At 34.0% G+C, this 25,321-nt stretch overlaps 1 protein-coding gene across 3 annotated transcripts in view; it reads left to right on the top strand.

Annotated features, from left to right (window-relative positions):
* Positions 1-25,321, top strand: part of COL8A1 (collagen type VIII alpha 1 chain) — a 211,954-nt gene that overhangs the window by 180,100 nt on the left and 6,533 nt on the right. For 2 of the 3 annotated variants that reach the window (XM_051985174.1, XM_051985173.1), the window contains exon 3: positions 24,406-24,724. In XM_051985174.1, coding sequence (XP_051841134.1) covers positions 24,409-24,724 — 316 coding nt within the window. In that variant the 5' untranslated portion in view covers positions 24,406-24,408. The remainder of the gene's footprint in view (positions 1-24,405; positions 24,725-25,321) is intronic. The other variant, XM_051985175.1, reaches the window with a different exon arrangement.

Genomic DNA, 25,321 nt, shown 5'->3' on the forward strand with positions numbered 1-25,321 from the left:
TTGGACATATATCGAGAAAGTAGATTGGTTCTGGATAAAGAGCTATAGGAATCAAATAATAAATGAAGAAAAACTTTTGATGAAATGTAATTATCCTATATGTTTAAAAAACATTAAAAAGCATAGCAATAAATGGATTATTTCTTAATTTTGTAAGTAGAATATATCTAAAGCCAAGAATTGGTAACACTAATGACAAAGGTCTTCCAATGAGATCAAGCAAAGATGTCCATTGTCACCACCAGTATTTCATATTGCTTAGAAACCTTAATTATAGAACTAGAACAAGAAAAATGCATCGAGTATATGTATATAAAGACAAAATAATTATTTTTTGAAGTTATATAATGGTTTTCTAAAATGAACATAGGTTCAACTAAAAATCAATTGAAAAATTAATAACTTAAGCAAAGTGGCAGGATAGAAAATAAATATCCAGAAATCATCAATGTGTCTCTGTATTACCTCCCCCCCCCAAAAAAAAAAAAAAAAACAAAACACGTTGAGATAAAAAAGAAAAAATCTTTTTAAAATGATTTTAAAATGTATAAAATATTCAGAAACCCCACTTGCGGGAGAATATGCAGGAATTATATGAGCATAATTAAAAACATTCTTCACAGAACTAAAGACAGACAAATAATTTGAGTTATGTTAATTGCTAATGGTTAGGCAAAGTGGTTATAATAAAATTGATAATTCCACCAGAAATAATTTACAGGTTTAGTATCAAATCCATCAGAAAGTAAAAAATAATAAATTATAACTATAGGAATAAAGGTCAAGAATCTTCAGGGAAATAATGAAAAAAAAAATGTGAGGAGGTGAACCTAAGAGTACTAGATCCCAAACTAAACTACAAGGCAATAATCACTACCATCATATGATGATTACTGGTAAAGGCAAAAAAAATGGTGTTCAGTGGAACAAATTAGGTCTATGATCTCCAAATTCATTCTATCATAATAACATAATCTTTGATAAACTCTAAGTCTCCAACTCCTGGGGTAAAGACTCATTAAGCAACAAATCTTTTGGAAAAACTGGAAACAGTCTGGCAGAAATTAGGTTTAGATCAGTATCTCATGCCATATACCATAATGAACTCCAGGTGGATACATAATCTAGCTATTAAAGGTCACATGAAAAAAATTAGAGGAGTAGAGAAAGAAATAGAATTCAAAACTAGGGATAAAGGAAGAGTTCTTGACTAAACAAATGATAAAAAAATCATAGGGAAAAAATGGAGAGTTTTGCTTAAATAAAATAAATTATAACATATAAAATATTTTGTACAGATAAAATTAATGAATATCTAACTAGAAACTTGGGAAACACTATTTCCATTTTAATCAGACTAGAAATAGTGAACTAGGAAATGAATCTTCATAGCAACATTTTCCAATAAAAATCTAGTTCCCAAGATATATATGGAATTAACATAAATATATAGCAATAAATTGTCAAAGGATTTGAAAAAGAATGTTCTCAAGAGAAAAAAATCTAAGATATCAATAACCTTATGGGGGGACAAAAAGGACTTTAAATCACAAATAATAAGAGAAATGCACATTTGATTTATAAATTGTATGTGAGATGTGTTTTTAGTGAGGTTCTACATTAATTCAACCATTCTAAAAAGCAATTTGAATCAATGCTGAAATATTCACTAATCTGTAGATATCCTTTGACCCAGCAATGCCACAAGTTGGCTTCTATACCCCAAAGAGATTAAAGAAAGAAGGAAAGAGCCCATATGTGCAAATGTATTTCTAGCAGCAATTGTTGTTGCAAAAAATTAGAATATGGTAGAGTACCATTTTGCCTTAAGAAATGACAAAAGGATTCAAAGAAGCATGAGAAGACTTTTACGAACTGACAAAAAATGGACATGAACAGAATCAAGAGAAATACTTTATACAATGACTTCTGTTAATGTTGTTCAGTTATTTTAGTAATGCCTGACTTTGTGAAGTCATTTGGAGTTTATTGGGCAAAGATGCTAGACTATTTGCCATTTCCTTCTCCAGCTCATTTGATAGGTGAGGCAATTGAGGCAAACAGGGTTATCACTTCTCCAGATCACTCAGCTAGTAAGTGTCTGAAACTAGATTTGAACTCTGATCTTCCTGACTCCAGGTCTGGCCACTTTATCCACTGTACCCTCTAGCAGCCCTATGCAATGACTACACCATAGTAAAAGTTAAAAACTGATCATTGCCATGACCTGAAGCCTAATGATTAAAATTGCTTTCCAATCTTGACAGAGTGATCATGAACTAAAGGTTTAGAATGAGAAGTACATGTCAGACATGATAAACTCATATTTGTTTTATTTAACTATAGTATTTGTCACAGAAGAGAAAATTAATTTTTCTCTTGGTAAGGGAGAATTATAAGGAATGGATAGTGATTTTTTAAAAAGGAAAAGAATAAAAGAGCATCAATGAAACATTTTTTTTAAAGGGAGAACAAAAGGAAGTTTAGAAAGTGACATATAATCAACACAATGTTGGAACTACTGAATTCTACCAAATATGTACCCTCACCCCCCCCCACCAAAAAAAAATATCTGGAGGCAATAGAAATTCATGTCATTCTATGTGATCCTCTTTTTCTCTTCCTTTTTAATAATGAAATGTTTGTGTTTAGTCATGTATCTCTATTTAATAACATTTTTTAAATTTACCCAAAGATTCTCCTTAAGGAACCCAGACTTATCAATCAATACAGATAATGCAATGAAATTGTACAACACATCACTACTGGATGCAAAATTTTTTATCTACTTAATATTTAGCAAAACATGATAATGACTAGAATCATACATTAAAAGCTTATGACCCTTATCTATAAAGTATAGATAATAATAGTATCTCCCTCACAGGGTTGTTATGAAAATCAAACAAGATAACATATAAAGCATTTTGTATATGTTAAAAATGCTATAAAAATGCTAACCATTATTATTAGGAAACTGAGGCAAACAGAGTCACCTTTGTTTGAGGTGTTTTGAACTTATCTGAATTCTTCGTTTCCTAACTCTAAGCCCAGTGATCTCTCCACAGCGCTACCTGGATGCCTTTATGTCCCCCTCAGTTTTCTAATAATAAGTGTGCAATGTTCTGCTCAGCATAAAGAAATTGTAAAAGAAAAAAAAGCTTATAGATTATGTATGAGATCCTGAGGTAAGAAAAAGCAAGAAGGGATTTATTACCATCTCATAAGAAAGGGCAACTTCTAACAGACAAGGTGTCAGTAGAGGAGTGCAAAGCACAAAATGCAAATATAGGATTATATAGACCCTAAGAAGAAGCCCCTACTCCACCCAAAGAAAAATGACCATTGTAAATTTTTCACATGACTGAACCCCAACTTTTGGTGCCTGCCATCATTTGATGACAAACCCCACACCATACATCCCATCAGTGAGGACAAGTTCTGGAATGGGACATGAGCCAATTTTCTGATATCTTTGGCAATTTCCTTCACTCCTTGTCCATTATCAATTTTCATCCAACAAAAATTTAATTTCCCACAAATTCTACCTTCTTTAGCCAATAAGTAGTCTAATACTAATCTATCCTGGAGTACTGCTTCTCTAGTCTTAATGGCCTGGTGTGCTAACAAATCCATGCTTTTGTTATCTGGTTAGTAATTATTTTGACCATTGTCAGGAGTCCTATTCAGCATACAAACTGGGGTTCTGTATCCCCAACTCCCACCTGGGGCCATCTATCACCCAAATCATTTGTGTCCCTAGTAATTGGAGTAAATAACCTTTTGAAAATAAAAATACTTATCAGGAAAGTCAGCAATAACAAAAATGCTAAAAGAAATAGACAGATATATGCATCTAGCAACAGACAGATGACTAAACCAAATACTCATTTATTTAGAATATAATCACCACATGTTTTCAGATAGAAAACTGCAAGATCTTAAATTATATTGAAAACTTGCCCTGATTATACAAATTTGCTATAAGAGGAAAAAGTAAGGACATAATTATCAAAAACTGGTTCTTCAGGCCTCAGCCTATACATGATAGGATAAAGCATCCTTAGCTAATGTATTCAATAACAATTCCTTCTTATGGCCAGCCTCAGGAATAATAAGGCGAGTTCTTATTCAAAGGAACACCACAGGAAAACTGAATCAGAAGGATCCCATCTTAAGTAGACACCAAACTTGTTCTCCCAACTCTTGCCCAGATACTAACCTCTATCTGTAACAATTTAGGACTACATTCCTCTGAGTACCTTATGACATATTCCTTTTTGATAGTGGATTACTGACTTGATGATCCATCATACAATCATATCTGAATTCAAAACTCCAAATAATATCAGTGACAGTCCCAAGAGATTTTATCTCAAATAGCAGTTTTCATTTATTGAAGCTTCAGTTGAATTTAGCTCTCAAGGATCACATATCCTAAATAAGTATTGACTATCCCTATTTACATTGATAATAGTAAGAAATTCATCCCAGGAAGTTCACAGCTTATCTTCATATCTAAGTAGATGGACTTTAAATTCAACATGATACAAATCATAATGCTTTAAGATGCTTAATAACGAACTCTAAATGAGTGGGGCATCTGCTCAAATAAAACAATAGTATTTAATCCCTATAAATTTTGGTACTTAATTCCAATTCTTCCTAAAGGGCTATCTTCCCAGGACACTAGATAGAGCCAGATAGATTATTCCTTTTGCAAGGTTCACAGTATCTTGTCCTCTCTAATGGGAAACTCACCCAATTTTACCAAAGGAAAATTGAAGAATTCTTATGGATTTGAACCATTTAGAATTTTCCCAATATCAAAAGAAATAGGAGTCTTAAATTCTCCCAGTGCCAGGCACAGTCATCCAGATAGTTCACTAGTTCTTGGCAGAGGAAAAGTAGGGAGGACTAACTCACTCTTACCAAGGAAAATGGGCCTTTCCCAAGTTTCACAGTATCTTATCCTCTTTTTAGCCTCTCCCCATCTCACCATTCCTCACCCACCTGGTGACATCTTCCCGATATTCCTATTTGTATATGATTTGTACCAAGCAAAACTTTATACAGCCTTCCCAATGAGACCCATGGTCCCTCAAAACAAATTGACCTACCATTCCATACAAAAAAAAAAGATATAGAAAAAGAAAGAAAGAAACAGAAACAAAAGTGAATAATTCATATTATTACTTGGGTTATAAAACATAATTTGATGGGCAACCCAATGAATTAGTCCATCAACGAAGAGTTCTTGGATAGGTACTGAAGAAACCAGAATAGGAGGAAGAGCGTGACATTAATTGCACTGGGGAAATTATATAAGATTTTCAGTTTTTCCAGGCTGTCACAAAAATTCACATTAAGGTCATCTATACAACCATTTAATCTTGTATCAGGGGGTGAGGGAGAATATAGACAATAGATGATCAATAAGACATTGATGAAATAAAATTTGTTGTTTGGTTTTTTCCCACATTTTAAAACAGCTCAAACTCAGGATGTTTTCTATAACTCTGAGAATTTTGAAAATACATTTGCCAGGGAGTCAGGAAACCAAAGTTCCAATTTTATCTCCTCTCCTAATTGCATTACCCTGGAGAGCACTTAAACTTTCTGGGGTTTGTTTCACTTGTTTTTTCCCCTAATTTCCTATAGGAATTGAACTAGATGTTCTAAGTGGTTCCTTCCACTTCTATGATTCTAATTATTATAATTTTAATTGATTAATAATTTATTTTATTAACTTAATTCTTTTTTCTAGTGAATTTTATAGTTTGTCTCTGATATAATTGAGCAAGGAACATGTGGTGATCTAGTTCAGATGGATCTGAATTGGTCCCTGTTTGGGTGCCAAAATGTGGTGAGCTTTTTCTTCTCAAAATGCAGCCAGGTGATAAAAGTTCAGAACTTTTATTATCTCCAATATAGCCCAGTTAGCTTAGAGGCCTATCTCTCTGCTTGGTTCCAAGAGCTCTCTCCAAATGTCACCAAATCCAAAGGTCTGGTCCTTCAGCCTCTGCCTCTGCTTTCTTCAGCCTCCAGCCAGCTCCACTCTTCATGTCATTCCAGTGAAATCTCGACTTGTAGCTTCTTCACTCTGAAGAACTTCTTTGACTGACCCATTGAAGCTCTATTTATGCTCGAGAGGGATTGTGGGTTTTCTCCCATAGTGCTCTCTGGCCCAAATTGCTTCAAGGGAGGTGTGAACTCATTGAACTCCAATGAGTAAAGGTGTGAACACAAGCCTTGTATTAATTAGTTCTACTTAGTACCTTGTTTCAGGTTCTGCCCAAAACATCTTCTTGTAAAATTAGATCAACTCTAATTAGTTAGCAGTTAGTAAGGATTCCAACAGAACATGCCTTTAGATATTGAATCACATAGATGCTGATGGGCCCCAAGGGCTGGAGGGACTCTCTCTTAACAATTGTCTTTTGATGTTACCTCATGCCTCTTGCTTTAACATCTTATACTTCTCTAAAGATATTTAGTGATTCAATTTAGAATTCTTAAGAGTTTGTTTTGGCACCAATTTAATATTCTAACAATAGTCAGAGGAAGATAGGAATAGTTCACATAAAATTTATTTGGCTTTATTGTACCATGCCACTTTGGAAACCTTACAGAAATATGTAAATGATGGACATTCTTTTTTTATAGGACATTTTTTTAATTCATCAAATTAAAAAAAACTTAAGAGAGGTTTTTTTATTTTTAATGCAGAAATTGTATGACTTTTGATAAGTAATTTAACTATATCCTAGTTAAATGAGGACATCAGACTATATTACTCTAAAGTCTTTTCCAAATCTAAATATATGGTCCTATTGTCCAGTTTTAGGTGATATGCTCTGCTCATTATTTGCAGAAATTATAAAATTTTATGCAAATTTTTTTCTGCTATCCAATCTATGTTACATCTATCTTCCTAAATAATAATGATTTAGGACCTGAAGATGATACAATAGAAATAGGTGATTAGGCCTCTTCTTTATTAAGAAGAATCCTGGAATGTGCCTATTTTTTATAGAAATACCTTTCCAATAAAATATATGAAAGATAATGTTTGTCTTCAGACAGTATTTTCCAGATATTTTTTGTATTGTTAGCAAAGTTTTTTGAAGTTCTGAAGAGTGGTTACATGAAACCAATAGAAAGAAAATTACAAAAAGAAGCAGTAACCCCCTTCCTTTCTTTTTTAAGAAGATTCTCTTCTTATCCCTTTTATCAGTAGGGAAAATAAGGCACAGACAAAGGAAATTATGTTTTAGAGATCACCCAGATAATTAGTACCCTAGAATCCAGATCTTCTAGATTCAGTGGTCTTTCTACTATACAAATCTAGAATTCAGGATGTCATTGCATTCCCATTTCATAACAAAAGAATTTGAAGTTTACAATATCCGAAAGATATACCCAAGGCCACACAGGCAGCAAAGTGTCAGATTTGGGCCCAAAACTCACATTTTCCCATTCCTAGCCCCATAGTAATAAGAAAAAGTGCTCCAACATTTCTCAGATGCTATTTCCCAGAAGGGAAGATAGACCCAGATGAAACTCAGAATGGCAGTGGATGAATAAAACACAGAACAGGGAAAGCAGAAAATAGGTTATGATCCACATGAAGAAGGAAGGCTATCATCGACCAGTTCTTAATCTGTTTGTTATTAGGGTGGAGAACAAGATCATGTTCCACTTCTCTGGAATTTAGACACATTTTCTGGTATTTGAAGGAATACAAGAAAAGCACACATATCCTGGATTGTGCCTATTTATAATAGAAATACCTTTCCAATAAAAAAAAATCTGAAAGATGATGTTTGTCTTCAGACAATATTTCCCAGACATTTTTTATTGTTAGCAAAGCTCTTTTGGAGTAGAACTTAAAGTTTCTGAGGAGTGGTGACATGAAACCAAAGGAAGGAAAATTACAAAAAGAAGCAGTCATTCCCTCCTCTCTTTTTAAGAGAATCATCAAAAGACAGCTGACGGAAATACAGCTAAGTGGCATTAATTCATTCCTAAAAGGACTTTCCAAGAGCTTTTACTGCTACATAAGGGAAGGCTGTAAACCAGCAGGAAAAGAGAGCAAAGAAAATAAGTCTGGAGAATCATCCCACGTAAGAAAATGAACAGTCTGTCAATATTGTATCTTTGGCTAATTTCCCCAAAGCAAAGAAAACTACAGTCAGGACAAGGCTGTGTGGTCTTAAAACCAGACAACTGCTAAAGGGTAAAACCATACAGAACTTAAAATTATGAAATTTTACCACAGGTGGGCCTTACTACAAAGAGAGAATGCTGGTCCTTCTAACTTCCCATCATTCATTCATCTCCATGATCTTACAGTCAATCCATTATGAGTCCATCCATTCTGGGTCTCCTCACTTACCTCCATCCTGCTCCAGGTTTTCCCATAATATAACAGAAACATGGCATCATGGGGTAATTAGAAGTCATCTTAGAACTGCTCTAATTCAACTATTCATTAGAGTGATTTATTATAGCAAGGAGATTTTGTAGTTTGATTTGTTTTGTGGTGCAGTTATTCAGCTTACCTTTCCTTCCCTCTACAAAACAAAGGAACTGCATATTAATTTGCCTTGAGATTTGTATGATTTTTAAGATTGACAAGAATCAAAGATAAACATTATCTTGAAATTAAACGCTCCACAAATGTCTTTGTTATGAAAAGTGTCTTAAGAGACAAAGGTTGAATTTTTCCAATTTAATTCTCCTAACAATGGCACTGGAAGCTTCTGTTTCTTGAATGCATGCTGATCCTTTTCCTCCCTTAGTAAGTGTAAACCTATTATTACTTTCTAATTTTCTTAAGTCCTTCCATCAGGGTTCAAAAACATCCTAACCCCCACTGCCATTCAGACAAGCCCAACATACTGCTGTCATTGCACAGAAAAGTTTTCAGTTCTTTCTTCCAAAGCCAAATCTCTTTGGAATCAGCTCAAAGAGAGCTGCTGAGCTGTCCTCTCAGATGGAAGGGGAACAAGTGGAGATGGGTCTTTGAAGCTGATTTTTCTCATATGGCAAATCAAGCAGGATACACATTTAAAATAGTTTTAGGAAAGCAGACATAATATTTAGGAAATGTACCATATTCTTGCCAGGTACTGGAATGACAGCCAAGATGACAATTTATAAACCATATTTCTAAATGAGGCTTAGAACAAAAGAATGAGAAATTAAAAAAAAAAACAAACAAACAATAACAACAGCCCAATAAACAACAGGATACAAAATTCCCTCGCCCCTCGAGTACACAAACTCTTCAGCAATAGGGGCATTATATGTTGTGCAGGAGTCACAAACTCTTATACTTTTAAAATGTTTTGAATTTGTCATTTGTTTTTAGATCACTGCAAGAAAAGGGCAAGGATCTTTGTTAATATGGTAGGGTAGAAAAAAACTTGGGAACTCAAAAAATAGACAAAACAAGTCAAAGGAAATTCTAATAAGCATACCATTTAGATTTTAGTCCAACCCTCTCATTCTATAGGTGAGAAATTAGGGAAGGGAAGGTTTAAAATCATGTCAGGTTCCTATGTAAAGCATAAGACCACAGAAAAGTGAAGGAGAATTTTGATTATATATAGGCTCAAACATAATTCCATCTCTTTTTTGGAGGGCCTGAAGCAGGGAGGGAGGCAGGAATGTTAAATAATGCTTACCTTATATGAAATGTTATGTTAGCTTAAAACACACTTGGGAGCTAAGAGGTTTTCCCAATGGTATAATAGTAAATATTTAACAACCAGCTTTCTGGCCAAACTATATGGCAACAGCATTGAGATTCAATCTGCATTATTAACATCTTTTTCCATCACTTTCTTAAGTCTAGAAAAATAACAAGAACAAATCAAGCCCTGATTTCTAGAATTTTCCAGTTTCCAAGGGATAAATTCTCACATCAAAAATTTAATATTGAGCCTTCATGAATTAGTTCAAGCTAGCTCCCATACACACCTGGTTTGTTTGATTTTTTTTTTTTGGTCTGTTTATTTGTTTTGTTTTGCTTTGCTTTGCTTTTTTCCATTTTGTTTCCATGGACAGCTCAGCACAAATCAAAATCTGCTGAGCTGGGGAGAAGGACAAGAAATATGTCAGCTATCATCATTGTTGAGAGCCCCTTCCCAGACTGAATTTATTTAAACCTGAGGTCTTCAGTTCTAGGCCATTCACTATGTAGAATTGAAACCACAACCCAAACCCTATTTCTACCTGTGTCTCTTCTACTATATCACACAGTATTAGATTCGTTTAAATTAATATTTCTTGTCAGTAGGATTTTTGTTTTTCCTTAATGCAAATGCTTTGTAATAAGTCTTACTCATTTAAAAAATTCTCCCACACTCTTGTTTCCTTGATTTATAAATTCCCCCAAATTGGTGCCTCTCACCTAATTCTTTGGCCTCTCCTCTTTTTACTTCCATCACACCCCTGTCTTAAATATGTTCAATGGATCAGCTGTGAAAACCTTAGGATTTTTTCCCTGACAGCAAATCCATCTCTCTCTCCTTCAAAATAAACTCCACGTGTTACATAAATGAAATGTACAGTCCCAAGGTAGCTGCGGTTTCCCGCCTCTCAATGCTTTTTGTTTGTCTTTGACTGTTAGTTAGATGTTAACTTGAAAGTTGTCTCCAAAAATGCAAGATTAAAAAGGGGATGGTTTTAGATCCTGTCTTGCTAATCATTGATCAAAAACATTCCAAAATAAATGGCAAGGGGGGGAAGGGAGATTAAATTTTGTCTTAATGTATTTTGGAATGGGGCAGATGAATGCACTCTGCTGATTTTGAACTATGTGAGAAAAGTGGGGGGAAATACACATTTTTACTGACCAAGAAATTGTCAAGATGTTTTGGGGCTTTTGTATAAAACTCAGAACTGCTAAAAAACGAAATATTACAAACTTGGCAAGATTGTCATTTTGACTGAAGGGGAAGATCATGTCAACCTTAAGGCTAATCGGTTAATTATTTTCCAAGTTATAATGGTTTGAATTAATATTTTGCACATGTGCTATAAAAGTTTTAGTGTTTCAATTGCATCGTTATTTAAGGTTATATAAAGCTCAGGAAAACCTTAGTTAACATAATTGAGATTGTCTGCAAGACACCAAAGCAACCAAGTAAAAAGTGAAAATTTTACTTTAACAAATGGTTATCCACTGTATAATATGTATACATATATTGGATTTAACATATATTTTAACATATTTAACATGTATTGGATTACTTGTCATCTAGAAGAGGAGTGGGGGGAAGGAGGGGAAAATTTGGAACAGAAGATTTTGTAAGGTTCAATGTTGAAAAATTATCCATGCATATGTTTTGTAAATAAAAAGCTATAATAAAATAATTTTTTTTAAAAAGACCTCTAGTAAGGAAAAACACACACACACACACACACACACACACACACACAACAATGGTTATCCTCCCAAAAAGTGTTCGATTATTTTTTTTCAATGAGCTGATGGATTTAACCAGATGTTCTAAAATGGTTAGAGACACAGTTTGTGTTAAAGTCACTTCTTTGGCTCAGGAACTTTTCTTGTTCCATTATTTACTATAATAAACGTTGAAATGTACAACCCACTCTACATATATGCCAATAGTAGATATTGAAAGCTCACATGGAAAATTGGATTGCACACCCCATCCCCAGTACTAATTTTACATATGATTTTTTTAAAAAAGCATAAGGATGAGTCACCAATCAGGATGGTAGAAAATAAAGATCTATTCTGATAGAAATGGACATTGGTACTTTCCTACACCCTTTGTAGGGTCCCTTTACTTACTCCACATCCAGGGCAACACCAGGAGTGAATAGCATCCAAGGCGATAAAGGCTGTCTTCTTCCAGGATTGTATCCATGGTAGAAATTTGACTATCTAGACCATGAATTTGAATCTAAACAGAACTGCAAAATCATAGGATCTCATACTTGAAAGGGACTTCAGAAGTAGGCTAGGATGATCTATTCATAGTTTCTATAATATTCCCAACAAAAGGTCATTCTCCTTGTGATCAGAGACCTCAAGTGATAGAAGGACAGACTGACTACCTTTCAAGTTAATCCATTCCCTTTTTGGATATCATCAGAAAATTGCCTAAAATTAACTCTTCAAATCACACTTATTGATTCTATTTCTTTCTTTTGGAACCAAACAGTATGAATGTATTCTTTTTTTCTACCTTCAAGACTCTGAAGACAAATATTACATCTCCTCTCCTATAAGCATCTAATGTTTTCTACTTTATTCCACTGACTTTCACATGCTCTTCAATTATTTCACCAATCTAATTCTGCTCCATTCTGGACATATTCCCTTTGTTGATAAATCTTCCTAAAATATGGCATTATTATTTTAAAATGCAAATAATATATAATCCTGTCAAAGATTGGCTTCTGATCAGGTTGAACTACAAATTTTACCTGAATAACACTTCTTAAGGTATTCAGGCCACTCTCTTTCATCTCTATTCATAGCAAGAAAGTACAAAATACCACAAAACATTTGAAAATGAAAAGATAGCCTAATCTATTTGCTCTTTTGAATTCCTTCAACAAAATAAGTTGGGAAATGCTCTTCATTTTTAAAATAGGTTCTTTATAGCATGTGTTAAGGAATAAGCTAAAAAAAAAATCATAGAATTGAGGATTAGAAATTGTCTTACAAATTTTGTCCCAACTTGTGATTTCAGTGACATAGAATCAGAATTTTTGAGTTGGATGGGACACCAAGAATTATCTAATATTGTAGATTTGGAGTTGGAAAGGATAGGTTAGTTCAGCTAGTCCAATCTGAAAGTAGCGAGGTGGCTCTGACTCTGGACACAATAAGATTTGAGTTCAAATCCGACTTCAGACCTACTAACTGATCCTGGACAAGCACTGACTGCCTCAGATTCTTCAGCTATAAAATAGGATCATAATAGCACCAAATCCCAGAGTTGTTGTGAGGATCAAAGAGCTAATATTTGTAAGGCACTTTATACAGTGCCTAGAACTAAATAAATGCTTATTTCCTTCTTACTCTTCACTTTACAGATGGAGAAACTGAGGCCCAAAACCACAAAGGTAATTAGTAATAGAGCCAGAATTCTAGACCCAAATCTAGGTCTCACTCTTCTCCAGAACAATAATGCACCATTCTTCCCCTCCTCCTATTTTAAATTGAAGTTCATAGCGAAGTGACTTGCCTGGAAATTAGGTCTTTAGAATTGATTCTCTTGGTCCACTGCTCATTTTGCTACATGAGAAAAACTTACTCTGTTTCAGAAGTTTCTCTTTTAGGGCTCCCACTGAACCTTTTATTACTTAAACTATTTTGTACTTTGATGAAACTACTGTGCTTACAGCGGCCAAAGTAAAATGAGTTAAAAACGGACTTCAAGTATGTGAATGGTTATTTCAAGGGAAAAAAAAATATTCTCCAGATGTTTTCCACCTCCTCCCAGGACAGAAAAAGAGGAAATGAGCTTAAAGTTTGGGGAGAGAGGTTTTTTTGGAGTTTTGGTATTAGGAAGCATATGTTAAGGTAGGGGAGACATGGCAACAGGTTACCCAAGAATGCTGTGAAATCTGCCCTGAGGAACTACTCACTGAAGAGTGGGGTAAGCAATTGTCAGTCTGGAGAGCCTTAAATGCCAAAATAAAGAATTTATATTTTATTCTAGAAGCAGTGGGGAGCTACTGATGATCTCTGAGAAGGAGATGGACATGATCTCAGCTGTGTGAAGGTTGGATAGAGTCAGGGAGAGACTGGAATCTGGGAGACCATCTGGAAGGCTTTTATAATTAGGTAATCTGCTGGGAGAGGAGGGGAGAGGAAATGGAGGAAAAAAGAGGAACATGAAAGTTGTGAAGAAAGTAGGATTGTTAATACCTGGGAAGCTAGTGAATCAGAAAGATTTTGTTTTTAAGTCATGAGCTCTTAACTCTGAAATACTTATTCTTAAAAATCAATAGCAGACTTGCTTATTTCAAAAATTTGGAGAAGGGAAAACATCCGATTCCAAAAACTATATACTAGGTTGTTTGTTTATTTTTCATTTAAATTGTTTTTGTTAACTTTTGTTTTTACATCATCTATATTTCCTAACATAGTTTCTTCCCGGTGAGTCATCCCTAATAACAAAAAATAGAGGAAAAAAAAGGCTAACTAGCATACTGAAATGAATGAGAAGCCTGAGAAACATTGTTTCTGGGTAATTAATAATCAATTTATTAATTAGACTAAGAAATAAACAATAGATTGAGATAAGTGTTTCTCTAGGGAACTATAGCCCCTACATGATTACTGCTGAATGTTTAAATACCCTGGAAAAGGAGATGTCTCTAGGTAAAACTCAATTCTTATTGGTTAACAATTAATGAGAGAATGTGTCTTATAATTAGAGGTAGGCTTTTTTTTTTTCCCTAATGAGAGACTAGGGAAAGTGACTTTGATCAACTCAGTTCTCTAAGACAAAAAAGACTGATATCAAGTCAGATCATACTCACCTCAAACAACCTAGACAAAGGGCTGAAATTCACCTAGATTGGATTATCTTTACCCTTTTATTAGAAATAAGCTTTCCCAATTGGGTGGAATCTCACCTAAGATTAAAGAGAATGTCTCATTGTCAGCTCTTTATTTCACAAGGACAGGACTTTGAATGAGGAAATAAAAAGAGAAAAAAAATAGTTATTAATATAAGAAAGTAATAATTTTTTAAATATCAACCACACATATTCAATTTTCCATACCTAAAGTCCTCCCCATTTGCAAAGAAAGGAGAAAGGGTCATTTTTCATCTCTTCTTCATATCCAAACTTGGTCATTATAAATACAGAGTTGTTTCTTTTTTGTTCTTAAGACTAACATTTGTTGTAGCCACTGTTTTCCTGTTTCTGGTTACTTCATTCTGTATCAGTTTGTATCTTTTCCCATGCTTCTCTGATTCTTCCTCTTCATCATAGAAAGGTTGTTGTCATTCTCCAGAAAAATTCTAGTCTGAATTATTAAATATGTCAATTTATAACTATCTAGAAGATAAAGAGCCCATTAAACTCCATTATGAATTTATTACACACAAGTCATGTCAAACAAATTGGTATGCTAGGAATACCATACTGAAAAAAAAAAAGAAAAAGAAAAGAAAAGAAACTTGAGTTCTAACTTTAATTTGGTCACTATCTGTTCCTCCTAGATCACCAATATCCAAGTTGACTATCTCAGCTGCCTACAGGCACAAACATATCCTTCATCTTAGCATCACCAGTAAATCTTCAGCTATTATGATTTGAAATGCTAAAATTACTCTTTCAGATTAAAAGCATTACAATATTCCCTCTGCTTCATTCATTCAGTAAGTCAATCAATTAACATTTATTATATGCTGACTCCAAGCACTGGAGATATAAAAGAAAGACCATAAACATCTCTGATTTCAAAATCTCACAGTCTAATGGAGGAGACAACATACAAATAATTATCTACAAACAAGGTGTGTAGAGGATAAATTGAGGGATGGTTTCAAAGGAAAGGCATTAAGATCAAGAAGGACTTCAAAAAGCTTCTTGAAGAAGATAGAACTTTAGCTTAAATTTTCTTTTCTTTGAAATCTTGGTCCTAAAGTTAATCAGTTCAATTTTACACTATTTTCTGCCTCTCCTTTGTCCTTTTATCACTCAAGCCAATCCAAACTTAGCACTGATTTGACCCCGCTATATAATATTATTTTATTTTATTTGTATGCTACAAAATATCACTGAAAAGGTCAAATAACTGTGCTGAGAGATTTAAATATAATTTTATTTTCTCTAATTTCACTCCTGCATGGCAATCCTTTTACTCTTCCTTAATTATCTCTTTATAGGACAACTTATAGTATCTGTTCTAAATCTTCTCTTCTTAAGAGAGCCTTAATCTTAAGCCATCCTCTCTACCTCTTTCCTTTCCAGAGAGGTCCTTCCTTTATTATAAGAGAAAATAAAACCATCCAAAGTCCATCTTATTCCCAATTTGATACTTTGAATTCATTCAAAATCATTACCCATTCTCTCCTGCTCCACTCCAACATCTGAGAAGGCCTCTGCCAAAACCAAGCCACCTATCCATTTTTTACCTTAATGATATTGGTACCCTGGAATCCTACTGGAATGGGTAGCCATATGAAGAAGACATTGCTTTGCGGGCAACTAGGTGGCATAATGGTAAAGTACCAGCTCTGAAATCAGGAGGACCTGCATTCAAATCTTACCTCAGACACTTAATACTTCCTAGCTGTGTGACCCTGGGCAAGTCACTTAACCCCAAAAGTTTGTACCTCAGCACAAAAAAAAAAAAAAAAAAAGAAAGAAAGAAAAAAAAAAGTCCTAGAGATTTTGGTTGCCCATAAGCTTGATGGAAGTTATTTTTAATGAAACATCAAAAAAAAAAAAAACTAATCCAATATTTAACATGTATGTATATATATTCATAGTTAATAGTTTGTATAATTTCCATATCAGGAAAGCAAAATTACCATAGTAGTCTACACTGGTTAGACTGGCCAGTTCTGAATGCCACACTTTAAAAAAGAATATTACTAAGTTAAAACCCATCCCAAACAGGACTGCCAAGATGGTGACAGATAAGAAAATGATGAGAGATGAGGAATGGTTAGAGAGAACTGGCTGTTGAAACTAATAGAAGAGAAAAAAGAAGGGAACACAACAGCTGCTTTCATATATTTCAAGAACTACTTATTTTTTATTGCTCTTGGGGGCAGGAGTACTTGGTTGGAATGTTGGATAGAGTGTTAAACCTATAATAAAGATCTAAGTTCAAATCTTCCTTCTGACACTTACTATGTGACATTGGGCAAGTCACTTAACATCCTACTCTGCCTTATCTAGATATGGAGATAATAATATCGCCTACATCCCAAGATTGATTAGCTTGTTGTGGGAATAAAAAAGAAATAATATATGTTAAAGAATTTTGTAAATTGTCAAATCACTATTAATAATCAATTGACATTTATTAAAAGCCTATAATATATAATATGATAAGCACAGTGCTAAGCCAAAGATAGATATAACAAATATTAATTCTATATATATATGTGTGTGTATATATACATATATACACACATACATATACATATGTGTATATATTATGTATTACCTTTATGCATATGTTCTGTGATAGGCCATAAGCATTTTGTAAGCCTTAAAATGCTTCATGGTTATTGGTTACAGGTATTATATATGGAAACGGACCCATTTACAGATAAGTGCTTAATCAAAAAAAGTTAGGGCTATTTAAAATTATAAGGATTGGTGTTTTGTGTTTAGGTAATCAGTATGCCTATCTAGTAGTAGTAACTAGAGGGTATTCAACATTCAAAACCATAGCTTGTGAGCCCTCACTACTGTGTTTATAGTCAATCCTCAAGCACATTAGTTCAAAACAAAATTCTTTTAACTAAACAGCATAGCAGATAAATTAATACAGAAATATCTCCCAAAACACAACTGAGTAAATACTCCCATAATTTAGTACATCACCAATGAGGGGATAGTAGAAATTCATAAAAAAGTTATGTCCAAGGAATACATACTAAAAATATGTTGCCAGGGAATATGCAAAAAGGGAAATATACCTAGAACCTACTTTGCCTGCGCAATTGCATGCCAGATACACATGTAAGAAATATATATGGCCAGAGCACATATAATTCCAGAGCAATTTACTCCTCTGATATTGCAGAGCTACTGATATCACAGTTCTAATGTTTGAGTGTCATGTCTTAACTTTGTCATTTAAGTTCTATTTGCCTTAGGTCCTCAACTATAAAAATGAGCATAATAATTACACTTACTTTGAAGAACTGTTGTGAGGATCAAATGGGATGTTTATAAAAAAGCATTTAGGGGCATCTAGATGGCACAGTGGATAGAGTCCCTAGACTCTAGAGTCAGGAAAAACTGAGTTCAAATCCAGCCCCAGACATATAATATTTCCTAGCTATGTAACCCTGAGCAAGTCACTTAACCTAAATTGCCCCACAAAAAAAAAAAAAAAAAAAAAAAAGCAAAGTGTCTAGCACAAAAAAGACATTTTAGAAATGCTAATTTGCTCCCTCCCTTCCTCCCCTGCTGGGCTTTATTGTGTTTTCTGAGTGGGTCATTTTTGTCCTCTTCATTCTGTCTTTTCTCGAAGGGGTATTCTTGTGGTCATTGTTGGGCTCTAGCTGCCAAGTTGTTCTCTATTGCCAACTAAAAACTTCAAAATGCCCACAATAATGTTGTAATATATTCAAAATAAGTATTAGTAAAGAAGGGAAAGGAATAAGCATTTATTAAGTACCTAGTATGTGCCAGATACTGTGCTAAACATTTTACAAATGTTATCACATTTGATCCCCACAACAAAACTGGGAGGTGGATGAACTCTATTTTATGGTTGCGGAAACTGAACAAAAAAAAGTCAAGTGATTTGACCAGAATCACACTATTTGTCATGTTTGACTCTCTGTGACCTCATTTGGAATTTTCTTGCCAGAAACACTGGAGTGGTTTGTTATTTCCTTCTCCAGCTCATTTTACAAATGAAGAAACTGAGGCAAATTGAGTTAAGTGGCTTACCCAAGACCATGTACCTAATAAAGTCTGAGTCTGGATTTGAACTTAGAAGATGAGTCTTCCTAACTCCAGATCTGGCACTCTAATCCCTGTGCTCCTGCATCATTAAAACACCAGGAGCTCTGGCAGGACAATCAACATAAATTTACTATGTTCCAGAAGTTCTTTCTGTCATATATGGAAGAGTCATTTAGGCTTTAGTAACTTAGCTGAATTTTTTTTTCCCTATCTCAAACCAACCTAACATTCTTCACTTTTTAATAAAAACTCTGAAAGGTAATTGTTTCATATACGGAGAATACCATGGTTGATCAGAAATAATATTAAATTAGAATAACAGAGTGTATGAGTTCAAGTTTTAATTCTTCCATTCATTAGCTATGTAGCCTCCGATGAATTAATTTGGTTTACCTTCCTCATCAGTAAAAGGATGGGGTTGGATTAAGTGACTTCCAAGTGTATAAGGTTTTTTCCCCTATCCTTAACTGATTATTGTTAGGTGATGCTTAAACCTGTTGCTTTCCCATGATGTATCAATGAGTAAACTAGGAAAAAAGTATTCTATTTGTGAATCTATAATTTTTATTACTTAAAATTTTTGGTAGTTTTTGCTAGCTGAAACAGCAGTTAGAAATTCATTTAAGGAAAGATAATCAATAAGTTCTATCTCTTATCACTTTATTACTATATTCCCCATTATCTTGGTGAACAAAATATTACTGAAATTCACAACTTAAAATTACAAAATTGAAAGTTTATCAATTAGACATCTATTTGTTCCAGTTTTTCAAACAAAAAAGATATCATTATTAAACTTAGAAATATTTCATATCATAAGGTTTGTAATTCAGACTCCTATTAAGTAGATTAATAAATAGAGATCTTCTTGCATTATTAATATTGTCAAATAATAGGTTGATATACAGGATCCTAAAGGATAGAATAAAAAGAAAATATAAGTCAAGAAAAAAGTGAGAAATCCAGGAAAACAACCTCCCTCCTAAATAAAATTCGAATTTTCTCTAAATAGCTTTTTTATGATACCAATTTTTAATGTTAAAAGTCTGATTCCCTTTGAATGAATAGTATGACAATTAGAGATCTGAGTTTCATATACTTTAAATGTATCATTATTTTTTGACTTTCAGGATCTATAGGGTATTAAAAAAAAAAAAAAAAAAAAAGGTATATTCCCAATGTTAACTGAATATACTCTTTAAAAGAATTCATAGAACAAATTCAATAATATGGATTTAATGCGCCATCTAGTGGTCTTCTACTGAGATTACATTTCATATACTTAATGAAACACTATCAAATTCCGAGGCAGCTCCTTTCTTTTGCTTTGATGAAAAGGAGATTCATATATGGCACTTTATGGACTTTGTGTACATAAACAAATGGCAGTTCAGTGAATAGAGTGATAAGTCTGGGATCAGAAACATATGAATTCAAATCTGGTTATCAGACACACTAATTGTATGATCCTTGATAAATCACTTATCTTCTATTTGCCTCAATTTTCTTTATCTACAAAATAGGAATAACTATCTCTTAAGGTAGTAACAAAGATCAAGTGAGATAATATTTATAAAAATCTCTTAGCACAGTTTTAAGTATGATCTTTGTGAATACACTGAGGTGATATTTAAGGTACCACAGTAATATAAGCAACCTTAACCAGTTTATGAGCTATCTTCTTCCAACCATAAAAAATCAGTGTTGCTATATTAATTACCCAGGGACTGTAATATCTGAACTACTTATTAGATAATGCTTTTCCTGAACTATCAATCTAGCAGCCAACTCAGTTCCTCTCTAAAGGAATCACTTAAATAGGAAAGCCTCCCAAAAGACTGCAGTACCAATATCAGTCATCAAAAGACACTCAGCCAAATATCTTAACCATTCTCTCCCTACTCTCACCCCAATTTCCATAAGTAAGTCAAAACGGCTTTTAGTGGCAGGACTGTCTGGGTTTAAAATTTAGCTAGGAAATAATAAGGAATATCAACACTCTTTAATATGATCTTTTTTTTTTTTTTAATGACCCCTAAATCCACAGGACACAATTACTCGGCATACTGTGGTCACATAGTACATTGACCACAGGGAACGTGGGGAAAAAATGCCTACAAACCATTAAGCTCTCCTATAGACTTCTTTTTTTTTTAACCTCCCTTTTTTTTCTATTGAACTAAATACAAAATGAGAAAAGACAGAATAGAAAAAAGAAACACAGAAAAGAAAAAAATTTTAAGTAAACATTGTCATGTGCCCAGCAGAACATCAAGGAAGATTCAAAATATATAACAATAAATTTCGATTTCAAGAAAACACATATAATAGAAGAAATTATATTCATGAGTGTCCATCTTTTCTTTGCTTCTTTGTAGGTTATTCCTTTGTTCTCTGCTGAGCTCTTTTTACTTTATTCTTTTTTTCCCTTTCATCCCTACACTTCCCCCCAAGGAGGCTATAGCCAAGTACACATAGATTTATATATACACACACACATATATACACATTCACACCCACTCACAGACTCACATATCTATACACACACACATACATAGATCTATATGTACAATATCCATATATACTCAGACACATATATGTATATGCATTTATCCATATGTAAATATTCATCTAAAACAATAATAATATGGTTGACATATAATGTATATCTCTCTATTGATTGAATCTTTAAGTTTGATTTTGTCTAGGATCAACGATTAATAGCCCTACTTTTTTTTTCTACTAAATTCTACTGCAAATCCTTGTTGTAATGTTTGTATATATCCTGTATTTCCTATCCCTGCTAATTCTTCTACTTTAATTCTGCTTTTTAACTTGTCTTGCTATTACTTAATCTTCCCTCACCTATGGAACACTCCCTTATTTTATCTCTTCACTCTTTCCTTCCTTCTTTAGTCCATTCATGTTTATCTACACACCTTACATTAATCTAAAGACAGTTCTGTACACACACTTATCTACCCTTCCCACCCCTCTTTATCCCTTTTTCATTATCTATATAACTTGTCTCTGCCAAAAATTCACACATCCTTCTATAACTCACTGTATCCTATTCCCTTTCTCCTCCCACCCTTATTTCTTTATAGATTTTGAAGAGTACTATACCTTTCATGGTAAATAAGTACTGTTGCCTATTTAACCCATTCCCAATATGAGAAGGCTTTCAAAACTATCAGCCCTCCTCCCCCTCTCTAATGCCTCTATGTCTATTCTTCTTCTGAACCTCATTTGTATAACATAATTACTGATTTTTACCTTTTCTTAGACAATTTTACTTTTGAGAGTCAAATCATACTCAACTCTGTTCTAATCTTCCTTTTGAGCTAAATCATTACTCATATCAATCTTAAACATATGGTATACATTTCCGTGTATAAAACATAAACAATTTATCTGTTAAGTTCCTTGAAATTAATCTTTGAGATTGACTCATATGTTAAATTTTCTTTTAATTTAGGTTTGGTTGGGGAAAAAAAGTCCTGAAAATCTGCAAGTTTGTTGAATGTCTATTCTTTTTCATTCAATAGTATGGATAATTTTTCTAGATATGATATTTTTTGGCCACAAGCCTAGTTCTTCTGATTGTCAGCATATATGATCCTAGGACCTGTGGTCTTTTATTGTTTCTTTTGATTAATCCTGCACGATTCCAATTGCAGCTCCAGCATATTTGAATTATTTTTTTCTTGTTTCTTGAAAAAAATTTTTTGATCTGGGAGTTTCAAAATTTGGCAATAATACTCCTATGTGTATTTCACAAAGGATCTCTTTGAGGTGCTGATCTTGGGTTATCCCAAGCCTTCTTGATTTTTTACCAGTCTATATTCATCCTAAGGCAGAAATTTGTTCTGTTTGGGGGGGAAATATGGAGAGCTTGAAATTTACTGGCCTACTTCACCATCTTCCCAGAATCCTCTCTCCTGTAGACTTCTATTTCTAATTTTTCTCCAAGTTCCTCTTGCTTATCCTAGTTTTTCAGTATTTGGTCAAGGAATTCCAAAACCTCATTTTTACCTTATATCAAGGAGGTTGGGGGAAGAAGATTATTTGTCTGAGAACTCCTCTCCATGCTATATATAAACAAAGGAAAATGAGGGAATCATATTTTATATTAAGACACTATCTACACATTCATCAATATCATTCTAAATCTACCTGTCTTTGATTCACTAAGCACTTAGGATTAACAAGAGCTCAGCCTTGAATACTCAGGTCATTCTCTCCTCCTATATAGATATAGATATAAATATATATCTAGATATAGACATAGATAGTCCTACCTCAGATCTAGAGGTTGTCGTCCCATTGGTCTTAGCTCCTCCTCCTGTGATGCCAGTTGCCTCAGAAAAGAGTCCCAGGTTTCAATATCCACTATCTCCTACCATTTTGTACACCCAAAGTTAACTACTAGTAATTGACATGTTGAACAGAAAGTCTCAATATAATCCAAGTGGTTCTCTTCTCCCCATTCCCAGAAGGTCACCTGGGAAGTCTCTGTCTTAAAGGTAAACAGAAAGAAATTCTAGACCTAAGCTTCCCTTGGCTAATCTTGTCACTTCCCTGTCTCTTTCAGGAAGCTTCTTGCACATCCTGAGCATTTGCTTAGGACAATTTTACTTATCTACTCTTTTTCCTTATGATTTATTAGCAAAAATCCCAATTGCCTTCAAAACAAAACAAAATGTGTAATTCAAATAGAGAAGAGGGCATTGGTACTGGCACAGATTTAATGTTCAAATAGATAAAATTTACTTATAAACAATGTTTTCATAAATCAGACATTTATCAAATACTATGAATTTGTTTATTAAACTTTTCCCTTCATGGAGAGTTCTAAGGTAAATTTTAATTTAATGATTGAAATCTAGTTGAACAATGGTAATTTTTTTTCAGCTGTGCAGTTTTACTGATTGGGAAGCTGAGGTCCTTAGAGGTTAAGTAATTATCTGAGATCTTCCAGAATTAATACAAATTAGGGAAATATTTACTGTAGAATTACAAGATCATAGATTTAGGCCTCAGAGACCAGAGAGTCCAGTTCCCTCTATTGCAAGTGAATTAACTGAGCCACAAAGAGATTTGACAGTTCCAAATATCTAAGGCTGAGACAAGACATGGACTTGGTCTTCCTGACTGCAGTCCAACTGGACTGGCTATTCATTACTAGCCACCTTAATTTATTCAAAATTAAAGTAAAAATGGCATTTAATAAAAATAGAAATAATAACAGCATCACATTTTCTCCAATTAGGAAGGTTTCTCCTATTCCTCAGTGGCCTCAATTTTCACACTTAACTGACAGATTTGAAGTATCTGAGACATCCTATTAATAGTTGAAAAAACTTTTTTAAAACCTTGGCCTTTTTAAAAACTAAATCTCTTCATCTTTGTTGAACTAAACATCTGTTCATCTGAAAAAGTATCTTTCAAAGTATTATCATTGTTTCTTTTAAAGCTTTAAATCCCAAATTGGAAGAGGCAGTTGGATATTTTTTAAAGATATTGCTTCTATTTGCCAAACACTGCTTCCATTTGCCAATTCAACCTATTTATTCCTGTAGCATGCAATATTTTATTTCAATTTCCTTTTCCTTTTCCTCTATAGTGACTTCTAGTGGAACTGTAAATTTCTCTGACTTGCTCTTTCAGATTGCCATACCTCCAATAGAATCAGTCTTCAGACTTTCACAATGTTGATGTGTCCCTTTCCTTCCACAGGTGATGGCTGTTCCCCTGACCCCTCTTCAGCTACTGGAAGTGGTGATCCTCATTTATCTCAGTTTCATCAGGTCCATTCATGGAGGTGCCTATTATGGGATCAAACAGCTTCCACCTCAAATCCCACCTCAGATACCCCAATACCAGGCCCTGGGACAACAAGTACCTCACATGCCTTTGGGCAAAGATGGCCTTCCCATGGGTAAGGAGATGCCCCACATGCAGTATGGCAAAGAATACCCACACCTACCCCAGTATATGAAGGAAATTCCACAGGTGCCCAGGATGGGCAAGGAGGCAGCTCCCAAGAAAAGCAAAGGTAAAATCAACTAATAAGTATTTACTTAGCAACAACTGCATATGAAGCACAGTGTTAGGTGCTAGGGCTATAAATACAGTGAATATGAAGCAATCCTTACTCACAAAACTCTTACATTCTAGTGGAGGTAGGGAGAGAAATACATATATAAACATATACAGCATACACATAAAGTGAATATACACACATAGAGTAAGTAGTCCAATACATGTTAATGTGGAAGTGAGAGAATTAGCAGAAGGAGGGATCAGAAAATTTTTGATGCAGAAAATGATGCCTGAGCTAAAACTTAAAGGAAGAGAATGATTCTATGAAGCAGGTTTAAGGTGAAAGTACATTCCAGACATGAAGGAGAACCCCCTGCAAAGGGAGATGGAGTGATGATGAAAGGAGGAAATGAAGAAGAGAAAGGTCAATTTGATTGGATTGCCATGTGGAGGGAAAGTACTGTCCAATAAAACTGAAAAGATAGACAAGAAGCCACGTTGTCTAGGACTTCTAAAAGCTAAACAGAAGAGTTTATATTTTATCCTAGAGGCAATAGGAAGCCATTAGAGTGGGTTGAATAGATCTTTGATGTGGTCTTTCCTTCAGGAA

The sequence above is a fragment of the Antechinus flavipes genome, chromosome 3 (genome assembly GCF_016432865.1).
Source record: "Antechinus flavipes isolate AdamAnt ecotype Samford, QLD, Australia chromosome 3, AdamAnt_v2, whole genome shotgun sequence".
Lineage (NCBI taxonomy): Eukaryota > Metazoa > Chordata > Mammalia > Dasyuromorphia > Dasyuridae > Antechinus > Antechinus flavipes.